Source organism: Alexandromys fortis, unplaced genomic scaffold (genome assembly GCF_014885135.2).
Source record: "Alexandromys fortis isolate MF-2015 unplaced genomic scaffold, M_Fortis_MF-2015_v1.1 scaffold_19, whole genome shotgun sequence".
Lineage (NCBI taxonomy): Eukaryota > Metazoa > Chordata > Mammalia > Rodentia > Cricetidae > Alexandromys > Alexandromys fortis.
Window position 1 is genome coordinate 12,863,578 of NW_026067890.1, and position 14,039 is coordinate 12,877,616.

A 14,039-nucleotide genomic window follows, 5' to 3' on the forward strand; every position below is an offset into this window, starting at 1 on the left:
GTCTAGAGGGATGGACATGACATTCACCCCTCTCCCACATTAATTTGTTCTTCCTAATTGCACAAGGATAAGCAGAACTGGAGCAAAGCATACAGATAAAAAGTTTTGGCTTTAGACCAGTAGGCCTAATTCTGTCTGCGGAATTCCTTTCCCCCTTTGCTCGCTAATATCCCCCCCTCCAGGTACTCAAACTCTTCATTGCCTTCCACTGCCGCCTCCTAGTCACCCTTGACTCCCCAGGTCCTCATCTTCAGCATCCTGTCTGCTTGAGATCCAAGGGCTTTGCGAGCCACATGGCTCCGCGGGCAACCTGAGCCCACGCCCAACTTGCCCGGTGGAGGTGGTCTTTTGAGACTCTTTTGGGGTACTGCGGAGTCTGGGAGGCGCGCTCGCCCGAAGTGATCCTCACGGTTCATTTGCCAGGAGTTCTCATACGAGAGACCTGGCGAGTCTTACTATTTCCCAATTGTTTACTCGCCAGTCTTTCGGGTCCACGCGCCTCCCAGCTGCGCTTCGCACGCTGAACTTCATTCAAAGGCCAGGCAGGGCGGCCCACGAGGTTGCGAATGGGCTAGTGGATGACCTCCGGGCTACTTCCTCCCTCTCGGCGCCCCCCCCCCTACCTTCTTCTGGTAAACAAAACTGTCCCCCAGGGCGAGGGGAGGTCTTGCTCTTCCGCGCCCTCTCGCGCAAAGGGTTAATTTTCCTGGTCGCATGAGGGGGAGGAGATTTCCCTGTAGACGAGTAAAAAGCGTGATGGACAAACGTGCGGGCACTAAGACCGCAAGGCATTCATTTCCTCCTACCGTGGTTGCGGACGCTGGGAGGAGAACCCCTGAGCCAGGAGCTGGGAGCTGAGGCGCAGGCAATGCTCAACCCTGGCTGTAGCTGAGAGACTGGGAGAGAGACCGGCTGAGGAGACTGACAGCGGGGCCATACCCAGGGGGGGGTGGGTGGGGGAAGCAGACCGGAGAGCACTCAAAATAAAAGGCTCTTTACAGATTTTTTTATTTTGTATAGAGAACACGTAGCGACTCCGAAGATCAGCCCCAATGAACATGTCAGTGTTGACTTTACAAGAATATGAATTCGAAAAGCAGTTCAACGGGAATGAAGCCATCCAATGGATGCAGGAAAACTGGTAGGTGATGCTTTTCGCGTGGTACTGTTCCCGGGAGTGCATTAATGTCGGTATTCCCGGTCAGAGCGTGAGCGAAGCGGCGAATTGCTGGCAGCAGGCAGCAAGCAGATCGAGGAGTTCTCGAGTCTAATGTCTGCAGGAGTCTGAGGCTGCATGAAGCGTGCGGTTTGGGGGTGCCCTGTCTGAGCCGCGGCCACGCGGGCATCTTTGTGTAGATTATATAACGTAGACCATATAATAGGTGTGCCTGGGATGATATACGGGAGACAAGGGAGACGGACGCGTACTACAATCCAGATACCCCACCTGTGCTGCTGTCTCCCGGCTTTCGCCTAGATTTGGGGGTTTTGCTTGGCCTCCGGCAACTGGAGCGTGCGAGGCAGTGGAGGGAGGACCCGGTCTCCGCTCCCTTTAACCCTCTCCAACCCACCTCTCCCTCTCCCGGTCCCTCGTGCCCTTCCTTTCTCCTTGTAGTTCTCACACTTCACTGCCCTCCCCTGACTGCGGCCCCCGACCGTAGATGCCTGAGGCCCAGGACCCCCCTTCCCCACTCTGACTACTCTCCGGCTTCTTAAAGACGTCGGGGGAGGAGGGGGGACAATGAAAACTGCAATAGAAATGAATGAACCCGAGCAAGTGGAGCCACGCCATTATTAAGTTTCTGTGTAAAGGAAACGCCTTTTGGATACACTTCTCAGTGCGGAGCGGCAGGCGTTTGGGCACTAGAAAGCTCTTGCCGGGCAGAGTCTTGGGGGTCCTTCCCCAGAACTTCGAATCTGGGAAAACGTCTTGTTTCCTGTGTTCCCTCCGTCCGTCTTTTGAAAAATCCCTGAGTGGGAGGCGATCCAGTGTCACCTTGCAATACTTAACAAGGGAGGTCCCTCCTTCCCCGTAGACGGTGCTGTGGTGGAAACGTTTCCCTCCGGTTTAGTGCGAGCCCTGTGATCTCCCCCGGCGCAGCGGCTGGCCCTCGGGGGGCTTCCGGGCTCGGGGAGGTTCCGCTGCCGCGTGCGAGGGCGCTCGCTACCTGCCTACCCTCCCTCCATTCATCAATGGGAAACCGGAGACGCTGCCGCGCCCGGGGCTGGCGCGGGTGGTGGCTGCCGGCAGGGGTGCAGGCGGTGGAGGCCGGGAGATCGACTTCCTCTGCCCGGCCCACGGCTTGTGGCTCCCGCCCCATGGCGCCCACCCTTGGCCTTCTGCCTGCGAGTTGCCCTGGGGCGATTTACGGCGGCCACCGGGCGGGCGGAGCCTGGCTCCCGGGCGCGCGAGTTGGGCTGCGGCATGGCGGCTGCCTGCGTGAGGCCCGAGCCCCAGAGCTAGCTTGGTGTTGTCGCTGGTGTCCTCCGGGGCTCCGAAGCCTCCGAGGACGCGGGCCTGGGTCTGGAGGGTGGTTACACCCAGGGAGTCTGGATCGCCCCGTAAGGGGGCGGTCACACGGAGGCCAGGGCGCTGCAGGAAGCCCAGCCTCCTCGGGCTGGTTTTCAAGGGTCCTAGAGGTGCAGCACCTCCTCCTCCTGCTGCAAGGGGCTTGGGGGTGCGGTGGCCTGAGAACAGCCTTCTAGCCTGGGACTTCTAGCCTAGAATTTTTTGATACCATTTGTCACCGTCCCTTGCCGCACCTACTCTAGCCTGCCTTTCTCCTCCAGTAACGCGCTGCTTGCCTTTCCAAACGTGCGTTAGCACTGCTTGCTGTATCCCGGTTGGGCCTGCCTTTTGGGAGTAGGCTTTCCCAGCCTCTGCAGGAGCATGGCCCTCACTATTCAACCTTCCCTTCGCTGCACCACCACCGTGGTGAATACTGTCTCTGTTTGTTGCTCTCCTCACCCCCAAAACTACTTTCTGTTTCTGCCCCAGGACCATTTCCCGCCTCTTTCTGCAGACACTCAAGTAAGTGACAGCCAGACAGGTCCTTAGCCCTCAAGGAACTGAAAATAACCAAATCACCAGTTTCTTCTCCCATGTTCATCTCTGGCCAATGTTTCTTCTTAGCTCTTGAACAGTCCCTTTTTTTCCTGGTAGTGCCTTTTCCTGTCTCTCTGTTTTGTTAGAGGTAGATGCTTGCATATGTGCCTGTGCTTCCTAGAATATCCTGGGCTGATAAGGGCAAAGTTTTGCACACCCTCCCCCTTGATTCTGCAAAGCACTTAGCCTGCTTTTTATTCATGGCAGATGGTTGCAAAGCCCAGTGATGAAAATGCTAACTTTGCCGCCAGTAGTACCTGCCCATATCCATACTACCACGAGTTGAGCATGCTTGGCTTTTTGCGTTTTGCCCTTTCCTTCTGCCTGATTTTAAAGTGCTCCCACCTGCCCTCTCAAGATAACCCCCAACAGCCAAAATGTCTTAAATAAAATGAAGGTTTTTTTTTTCTCATGTTGTCGTTAGAAGAGAGTGCCATCATAAAAGCTCATGAACCCTCTGGAGAGGAGTGTGGATGGCTTGAAAATCACCGAGGCTCATCTTAATTTGATCTGGTCACTCAGAATACTTTGAAATAGCCTCTGGAGGAAAAACATGTAGTAAGAGAAGCTTCTTCCTTGGCCTTTGAGGACTTGTTCGTAAAAGTTCTTTAAAATCTCTTAGATCTAGTCTAAGCGTATCTCCACAGAGCGAGCTGCAGGGGCAGCTGAAGCCTGGGGGGAGAGGGAGGGAAGCAGGTGTGGTGTCTTGCTTTGTAGTAGTCTGAATGTACTAACTAGATCGTGTAGGAGGGCTCAAAATAAGGGATGGGTGACAATGGCCCTATAATGTTTACCTTAACTACCTCAGCATCCATTCGAATGGGGCCCCAGGTTTTGGGTAAACTCCTGAGGGCTGGACTGAGCCAAGCTCATGAAGTTTATTGCCGCTTTGAATGTTTAACCCGATACTAATTGGCCTAGAGATGAAATATTGTCGACTTTATTTTTGTAGCAAATAGTTTTATACAGAAAAGCTGAGATAATTTCAGTGAGAAGTAGTGTCATATCTTGAAACTGCTTCCCAGTTAAAAAAAAATACCCTGGGTAATATTTTTCCGGTACCGTTTCTAACATGAGGCACGGGAAAACGCCTGCTTTTTAGTTCCAAATAACATTTTTTGAGTTGCAGGCTTAGAGTGAAAGGCCAAGTTAACCGCATGGACATAGGGACATTGTGTTCCTTTAGGAGATGCCCAGCCTTTACCTGCTGTGCTCAGTAATAGCTGACTCGCTCAGTAAGTGCTGCTGGCTAGGGAGAGGAACCCAGCCGTCCTCGGAAGGGTTGGAAAGGAGACATAAACTTCATTGAGAAGGAAAGAAAGCTGTGCCTTCTCTGCTTCTGCAGCCTGCCAGGTTTGTGCTAACCACCGCCGATGCTAGTTGCTCCGGTTGTAATTGCCTGGCCAATGATGATTATCTTCTGATGTCGGCTGACACGGTGTTCACCAATAGGAAGGCAGGAGGCCTGTGCTGACTGCTGTAACATTATGTATGAGGGGTGATGTCATCAAAGGGCTTGCCTGGAACCTCATGAAACCCTCCCCCTCTCCTGGCATCCTCCACACATCCAGCTTTGAGTGCTTTGTATGTTTTTCTGACTTTCTCCTCGCCTGTGATTTCTAGAAGGCTTTTATTGTTGTTGACATTTTCTGTCTGTAGTCTAGGGTTATGAGACAAGGTTTTAGAATGAAATAGTATCCCGCAGAGTAAACATTTTTACTTTTACTAGGGGAAACACTGACTTTGCATGTCTCTGTATTTTTCTGTATATGAAGCTTTACAAAGTAATGTGAAGTGGCATGTCAGGGTTCTAGAACATTATAAACCCGTGTTAGCTGTTTGACATCCTTTCAAATGGAGAGATCTGGACTGTTTTTCCAGGAGGGAGAACTGCTTTGAATTGTTCTGAAATTTTCCCCTCTTCCCCCGCAAACTTGCTGTATGCATCTGAGGAAAGTGCCGGGAAACCGTGGGCATGGAACAGAATAGGCCAGACTTTCCCTGGGGGATCATTAACAATACAGGAAATGTGATCAGGGTTGCTGTCCAGGAAAATCTTGTGTCCATATTGAGATATGTGTGTCATTCCACTTACTTGGAGAACCATAGCTCATGCTAACGTCACGACTGGGAGTCTAAGGAACCCTTCCAGTGAACTTGAGTGCACAGGGGCATAGGTGTCATATACGATAAGAGGGGCAAGGCTCTCTCTTTTATAGAGAAGAGAATCATCATTTGTGTCACACAGGAAGTAATAAAAGGCTGTGTGGGAACTTTGACCTGAACTTCCAAGTAGTCAGGTCTCTTTCCTTGTTCAGGGCCCCAGGGATGAAAGCCAGCTTAAGGTAGATTACGTGGTTATTCTGTTGTTTACCTGTGTGTTTGTGTTAGTAGATGGGGATGAAGGGGTGTTTGTTTGCTTTTTGTTATTTGTCTTTGAAAAAGACCTCTTGCTCAATTGGTCATTTCTTTATTTCTGGAAAATTACCTGTTGCCTTTACATCGCTGACTCTAAAGGTGTCATGAGACACAGTAGAATTTAACCCTAAAGTCCCGCTACTTTATATTCAACCGATGCTTTATATATTCGCTTGAAAGAAGACTCACCCCAAGACAGTGGAAAAACTCCAAGAGGAAGGGAGGCCTTCAAACACTTTGGAAAAAAAAAAGAACCCGCCCAGTTAGTTATTAGCCAGCGAAGTAAAATGAAGATGATCTGTGTCCGTGATCTGGAATATGTTGGGTCCGTGTACTTTTTTGAAATTAGTTTTCCAAAATTGTTGAAATAAGAGCGGCGGCAGGGCTGCATCCCCGGCACCCGGCCACCCGCATGGCTAGCTTATGCCCGAAATAATTACACGGAAACTGTATTCTTTCAAACACTGCCTGGCCCATTATCTGTAGCCTCTTATTGGCTAGCTCTTACATATTGTTCTACCCCATTTCTAATATTCTGTGTAGCCCACGAGCTGGCTTACCAGGGAGGATCTTAACCTGCGTCTGTCTGGAGCAGGAGAATCATGGCGACTCAAAAACTAAGCTTCTTTATCCCAGAATTCTCTTCTGTCTACTCCACCTACCTAATTTTCTGTCCTATGAGGGCCGAGGCAGTTTCTTTATTATTAACCAATGAAAGCAACAGATAAGATACAAGACCCACCTCCATCACTCTCCTTGGTCGTTTATTTAATCTTTGACATATGGATGGGTGAGCTGTGTTGTTCTTTATTAATAGTCAGACACCAGTCTGGCAAGCTTGCCCTGGCGCTTCCTTTGCTGGTCCCTGCATTCAGATAGGCCAGCTTCCCCTTGGTTCCTAGTGCCTTTGTTAGGTGAGCTCAGACATGTAATTAGAAAAGTTATCATACTCAAGAACACCCCCCCCACCATGGTTTCTTTGTGTAGTTCTGGCTGTCTTGGAACTAGCTCTGTAGACCAGGCTGGCCTCTAACTCACAGAGATCTGCCTGCCTCCGTCTCCCTAATGCTAGGATTAAAGGTGTGCGCCAACACCATGAGGCTTCTCATGATTCTTGTAGACAACTCTGTATGTGGGGGAAACAAGAATAATTGGGGCCTTGTATATTTTTTTGTTTGTTTGTTTAATAGTTAAAACTTGTTTAAAATCCTCTCTTCACTTCCTGTCTAGTCAGCCCAGTTGCTTAGCTTCTGTGCTGGGATATTAAAGACAAGGGAAAAGCTTCAGCCCCGAGGCGAACTGGAGTGACGGACTTGCGGGTGAAGGGCAGTCACTGAAAGCTTCTGAAGTTGGGATTTCAGGGTCCTGTGTTGGGAGGTGATGCAAAGATTTGTCCCCCAAACTTGTTTGAGTTCTAATTTGAGACTTCTTTTTTTGTTGTTGTTGTTGTTGTTTTTGTTTGTTTGTTTTTTCGAGACAGGGTTTCTCTGTGGCTTTGGAGCCTGTCCTGGAACTAGCTTAGTAGACCAGGCTGGTCTCGAACTCACAGAGATCTGCCTGCCTCTGCCTCCCGAGTGCTGGGATTAAAGGCGTGCGCCACCGTCGCCCGGCCTATTTTGAGACTTCTGTTGAGGCCCCCCAGTACCTTTGCAGGTGGCAGAGTAGCCAAGAAAATGGGTTCGCTGTCCTGAAGAGGGTAAGAAGGAAGCTCAGTAAAAGGCATTTTACAAGGAGAAGTACCTTACACATCAACTCCCATCAATTCCCTCTGAACTTCGTATGGCTTTTTGGTTATAGAAGGAAGGATGGAGAAATGCAGAGCAGGCCTCCGTTGATTTGGTGGAAGGATGCTAACTACTGATTGCAGCATTTCTTTTAAGATGTTTTAAGACCGTTGATTAGTCCCAGCACCAAACTTGCACTGCTTTATTTTTTTTTTTTACACAGAAGAAAGCAGGCACTGTGTGTGTGTGTGTGTGTGTGTGTGTGTGTGTGTGTGTAAGTGTGTGTGTAAGCTCCTAGTCTACCTAAGGCTCAGGCTGGGGAAAGAGTCTCACAGGCCCACTCTTCCTATTGTTCAAATATAGTATCCAGTCCGTCTGACAATATACCGAAAAACTTAGCTACCCTAAAACGTTCCTGTGGTTTTTGTCAGTGATCTGCAAATGTCTCTTGTCTTAATTTTCTTTAAGTAGATCCCAAACACTTAGAGCCAGAATAACTACAGAAAGCCCTTGTTCGTTTTACTGGGTATAATGAACAGGAAGCCGTGTAAACACTTTAACCACTGCAGGTATTACTTTCCGAATATTGCTTATTCCCGAGTTTCAGCACCTTTAATGATACTTGAATAATAAGACTGACAGGTTTTCATCTAAAATGCTGGCACAGGGATTTGGAACATTTATTAAGCTTTGGCCTTTACAGGGCCGTCTGCCTTTTGTGATGCCCACCTCTTACTCTTAGCTTGGTCCTAGATCCCCACAGGTGACGCTGGTGGCTGTGCTTTCCTGGGGACAGTTTCAGTTGCTGGTAATGGTCACTAGTCTGCAGATGCAAAGGCTAGGAGTTGCACTGCCCTCAGAGGTCAACTCCACAGTGTGAATGCTTAAAAAGCATCTTGGATTTTGCTTTTGAAACTTTCCCCAGTTCTAAAGCAACAAAACTGCTTGTTAGAAAAAAATATAAACTCACTTGAAAAAAAAAAAAAAAAAAAAAAACAGAGCCAGGAGAAAGACGTCTTTAATTCTTACTTAGAAGTAAATGCTGCTCTTTCTATACATTGCCTTCAGTTCTCTTCCCGGGCCTTTTCTCCCCACTAAGGCATGATTTATGTGTTAGGCGTTGCATTGGGTAGTGGCTGTTTTCATATTGCCTCCTCTCACCTTTCTGTGTTGCTGTTGTTATCTTTACATAATAGATGTGTGTGTGTGTGTGTGTGTGTGTTACTAACACTTTAATATTAGTGACTACTGGCCAGGCGATGGTGGCACACGCCTTTAATCCCAGCACTCGGGAGGCAGAGGCAGGCGGATCTCTGTGAGTTCGAGACCAGCCTGGTCTACAGAGCTAGTTCCAGGACAGGCTCCAAAGCCACAGAGAAACCCTGTCTCTAAAACCCAAAAAAAAAAAAAAAAAAAAAAAAAAAAAATTAGTGACTACTTAGTATTTTGTTGACTGGGTCTCTTTGTCCAGCTCTAGCTGTCCTGAAACTCACTTTGTAGACCAGGCTGGGCTTGAACTCAGAAATCTACCTGCCTCTGCCTCCTGAGTGCAGGAATCAAAGGGCATGCGCCACAACCACCCAGCTTGGATAGACATTCTTAATACATAAATGTTATATTTCTTGTATTTTGTAACTAGGAATAATTCTCTGAACCTCTTTAGATTTATTTATTTCTAATCTTGGGAGTGTTTGCTTGCATGTGTGTGTGCCACATGCATGCCTGGCACCCTCAAAAGTCAGAAGAGGGTGCCAGCTCTCTGGGACTAGAGCTGCAGGTGCTTGTGGACTGCCACGTAGGTGCTGGGAACTAAACTTCAGTTGACTACGAGAGTGGTAAGTGCTTTTGACCGCCGAGCCGTTGCTCCAACCCCAAGGTGATGGTGAGCATCTTTATGTGTTTATCCGTTTACTCAGTGATTTCCTTTGGAGGAATGTGAGTCCCAATTTAAGAGCTTCTGATGTTTACAGTAGAGCTGCTGTCGGTGGGAGCTGGGTCAGTTTATACTCTGGCAAGGATGGGCACTATTTAGACTTGTAACAGTGAAGATTTTCATGTGAGACATCTTGAATAAGTTGGTAAGGGCAGAATGATAACCCATCGTTTTAATTTCTACTTTATGGTGTCTGGAGAGATTTGGCCTCTGTTTTCCTTTTGTCCTGGCAAATTATTACTCCGGTCTTTGTCCACCCAGCTAGTTGCATACCATACGATGCTTTAGGGGAGATTAGTGATTTTTGTCTAGTGTGACTTCATACTTTCCTCTCCGGGAGGATTAGTGTGACCTGTACTGTACTAATTTCGTAGTCGAGCAGATTAGAAACCAGTTTAGTGGCTGGATAGTGGCACACACCTTTAATCCCAGCACTTGTTGGCAGAGACAGGCAGAGTTAGCTCTGAGTTCAAGGCCAGACTGGTTTATATAGTGAGTTGTGGGAAAGTCAGAGTTCCATAGGAAGACCCTGTCTTGAGAAAAGAAGAGAAAAGACTCTAAGAGAGACATATATGGATCTAATCTACATGGGAAGTAGAAAAAGACAAGATGTCCTGAGTAAATTGGGAGCATCTAAGGATCATGGGAGAGAGTAGAAGGGGAGGGGGAGGAAGAGAAGGGAGCAGAGAAAAATATATAGCTCAGTAAAGACAACAAATTTTTCACTGTAAAAATTGTATGTTTACTAAAGTAGTTCAAAGGAGAAAAAAGGAAAAGAGATCAGTGTGTACAGTAGCCCCCACGGGTCAGCTGCCTCAGGAAGAAGGGCCTTGAATTCATCTTAATACAGACAGGTTAAGCATTTCTTTGGCTTCCTGCCAGTTCGGATGTTCTTACTGCTGCACTGTTCGGGGTTTTCATGGGTGTGGCATCAAGCACTTGCTAGGGCAAGGTAGTGTAGTGGTGAGTGCAGAGACTGCGGATTTAGAGCGGCAGGGTTCGGGCTCTCAATCTACCAGGTAGAAGCCGGGTGGTTCCTGCTTTGGTTCTTTCCTCTGCAAGCTGGAGATGTTCTTGCTGCTCCCTTTTGGCTTCTGGTTGGGCAAGGTGATGGAATGAAGTCAGCTGTCCGCAGGCTGTGAGAATTCAATGAGGGCCAAGCATGTCCTGTCTCCAGTGCTGTGCCCAGGACATACATTTTTATTACACTATTACAGACCCCTTCACCACTGATTCTGAGTTCAAGAGAGAGGAGGGAGTCTCTGTGGAATCATAACGTAGTTTCTGAGGTAACTCCAGATGGCTCCGTGTCAGCCCACAAACGGACAAGTGCCCCTGGGTGGGTCCCGAGGGATAGGAGGGAGTGTGACTTCAGCTCCACCTGGAAGACGTCTTATAATCCACTTCGAAAGATCTTGTCAAGAGAATACATTGATATTACAAATGTGGTTTTATCTGACACCTTTACTGTACCCATTTGGAAACATTTTGCAACATTTGGAAACATTAGGCCTTTTCTGCAACCACAAACACTGATAAACAGTATGAAGGACAGGCAGCCTAGCAATAGACACAGATTGCTAATATATTTTCTGCAGAGAACCTCTCTACGAGGTACACCAATAATAAGATTGCTCTGCCAGTCAATGAAATGATGGTGACCGAACATCCGGGAACTTGAAAATGCTTTCATGAAGTGCTTGGTGATTGTTTAAAGAATCTCTTATTTTTAGGTGGCAGAGGTCTGGCTCTTTTATTAATGGTTTTAAAATTCGACAATATTCCATGTTAGTTTATTTTACTTTTGAGCCAGGGTAAGGGGACAGGGTGTTTTTTTCCTGGCTACTTGTTCAGGCCGGGCCTTGCTAGGTGGATTGCTGTGGAGGCCTCTGGCTTGCCTTGCAGCTAAGGTGAAGCCTGCATTAGCTCACATTATCAGTGGCTTGTTCCTGTGGGCGCTGTACGGAGATTTCTTCCTCAGATTTAGTGTTTTAAATCCTTGGGATACCCTTTATCAAACTCATGGATGCCAGGCCAGTGCTCTGCCCCTAAATTTATTCCTCAGCAATGCTTTGTTTTTGACTTGGTGGTCCAGGTTCAGAAACCGAGAACTTCCTGAAGTTGCTTGCTTTCAGTCTGCCTGCCCCTCTCCAGTGGCTCTCATTGCCTGAGGTTCTTTGTGACTAAGGATTCTTCTATCTATTGATCTAAAAGCTACCAGTCAGTTTTTCACGGTTCTGGCTCTGACTGTACTTTACTCTTTTGCAAGGCCATCAGTACATCTTTTCAAATGCCCATTGAGCCCTCTCGAGGCCTTTCTAATGCATTCCTTAAAGGCTGTTTGTAGTCCCCTGGTGATCTGCATAGCATCTTTGGATTTGAACAATCACATATTTTTTTTTAATTAGGATACTAAAATTTATTGACGCTTATGAAAATTTGGCACATTCAAATGAGGGAGCCTGTGTTAGAGACCTGATTGGAGGAAGGGATGGAGACCTGAAATTCTAGAAGATGTAAGCATCCTGCCACGAGCGAACCACCGGGGTTGAGTTTGGTTGTAGTTGGTCTTTTTGTTGTTGTTGTTGTGTTTGTTCTTACCTTGTGGCTTGCTCTCATTTGGTTCATAAAAAGATTACTGCTTTCTCTCCTCCTAAGTCTGTGTCAGCCCTAGGGTTTATCAATAGTTAAATATTTGTGTATCGACTAGAAGAATGGATATCTTCATCAATGCCCAAGTCCAAATGTATCTGATTGGCATCTGATACATCTTTTATTTCCTTAGTGAGTTGTGGAAGACTGTTCAGTATCTTGAAAATGCAAAATGTCTTAATTGTGTCAGCTGGTCTCCTTTTTAAGAGGAGAAGGCATCAGTTTGGCATGACTAACTTTTAAGGGACATTTGCTAATTTGGGGGAACGATTCGTTCTTTTCTAGGCACTCAAAACTATCCACTCCTCTGAGAAAGAAATGACTTTTAAAGAAGGGGCAGGAGGGATGGCTCAGAGGTTAAGAGCTCTGGCTGCTCTTCTAGAGGTCCTGAGTTCAATCCCCAGCAACCCCGTGGCGGCTCGTAACCATCTGCAGTGAGGTTTAATGCCCACTTCTGGTGTGCAGGCGTACATGCAGATAGAGCCCTCCTATATGTAAAATAAATAAGTAAATCTTAAAAGAGTTCCCTGAAATTGAATATGGATTGGTAGAATCGAATATGCAGGGGAAAAGGTAGGTAGCGGGACCGTAAGAAAATGGAAGAGATGTAATCGTATAAAGATGGCGGGTGTCAGTTAATATTTCTCTCCACTGTTATTATTTCCTGGAGTCTATATTATATTCTAGGTAGGTGTGAGGTCCTGAGGTCTTATCTTTGTTGTTGTGCTCTGTGTTTTTGTAAAGAAAGATTCAGATTATAAGACGTTTCCATGAATAAGTGTGTAAAACATCTAGTGTCAGGTGATAACATGTTTTTAAGTGAATACGTTTTAGGATGAGAATTAAGGCCAGCAAAGAGGTGAGCGGAGAAGCAATTTGAAAGGATGATGAATTGCAGTCTTAACCCCACTGAACGTGCTTTCTCGGGTTAGGGTTAGGGGTTAGAGATTAGAGTTAGTATAGTTTCCTGTTATAGTCAAGATTTTCTCCAGTAATAAATGATGTGGTCATTTTATTTATTTGTTTCTTTTAGTAGGAAAGGACCATATTCTTTAAGAGAGGTTAAAAGATAATTAATTAACCTTAATATTTTTATGCACAGGATCTAGTGGGGCTCAGCTCCCTACGGATGGAGTTATCTAATCTAATAGAGAAGAAGGATTCTACATAAACCTCTCCCTGGGGGGGGGAGAATGAATAGTGTAATTGCCTGAGGGACCTTGTGGCTCCTGGAAACACACATCCCTGGAATACCTCATTAGCAAAGATGTCTCACACTGAAGGATACTTAGGCGATATTTAGGAAGACTCAGGATCTTGGTGCTGAAATTAGGGCTATTACTGGCCAGTGTGTCCCAGGGTGTGGGTCCAGGGAGCTGGTGCAGACAATGTGGGCTGAACAGTGTGGTGAGCTTCCTCACAGGGCTGGTGATGGAGCCACTTGTTCTAGGTGTTGTTTATGGCATCTAGCTGCTTCTAGAAGCCCCCCCTCCCCTTTGGGAGAGATGGAGGGTCACTTCTAAGTGTACAATAAGTTTTTTGTTTTGTTCTTTTGTGCTTGGTTTCTTTTCTGTTTCTTTTTTTTTTTTTTTTTGAGACAGGGTTTCTCTGTGGCTTTGGAGCCTGTCCTGGAACTAGCTCTGTAGACCAGGCTGGTCTCGAACTCACAGAGATCAGCCTGCCTCTGCCTCCTGAGTGCTGGGATTAATGATGTGTGCCATCAAGGTATCAAGGGTTTTTTTTTTTTGTTTTTTGTTTTTTTTTTTAAGTTGTTCTTGCTTTGTTCTCTGTCTTTATGTAGTTGGCAAGTTAGCCAGGCTCTAGGAAGTTACTCTATCTAAGTCCAGGGTTCACCTGTCAATCCTAGTCTTTCCTGTTTACCAGCTGTGCCAAGAAACAAGATGGAGGGGGAGAGACATTCTAAAACTCTGTTCTGAGTTGTCTGGGTACCATTTTGTAAAAATCCTCTGTTGGTGATCCTCGGGGTTCTTTTTTTTTTTTTTTTTTCTAAATTTAGATGAAATACCATTATTAAATTATAGACTGAGTTAAGTACTTCTGAATGCAAACAACAAGCTGTAGTAGAGAAGTAGAATGCTGTTTCAGTATAGATTTGCTGTCAGCTAAATGCTGGAGAATCAGCACCACCGCCAATTAGTAAGCTAATGATTCATGTGCTCGTTGAATTAAGATGATTAATGTTTTC

General features: G+C 46.7%; 1 protein-coding gene across 2 annotated transcripts in view; it reads left to right on the top strand.

Moving 5' to 3' along the window:
• The first annotated feature begins 522 nt into the window (after window positions 1–522).
• Elovl6 (ELOVL fatty acid elongase 6) overlaps window positions 523–14,039 on the top strand; it is a 103,347-nt gene continuing 89,830 nt past the window's right edge. Inside the window, exons 1-2 of one of the 2 annotated variants that reach the window (XM_050135762.1) lie at window positions 523–632; window positions 1,021–1,141. In XM_050135762.1, the coding sequence (XP_049991719.1) occupies window positions 1,053–1,141 (89 nt within the window). In that variant the 5' untranslated portion in view covers window positions 523–632; window positions 1,021–1,052. Of the gene's footprint in view, window positions 633–740; window positions 866–1,020; window positions 1,142–14,039 lie in introns of those variants that run through there. The other variant, XM_050135683.1, reaches the window with a different exon arrangement.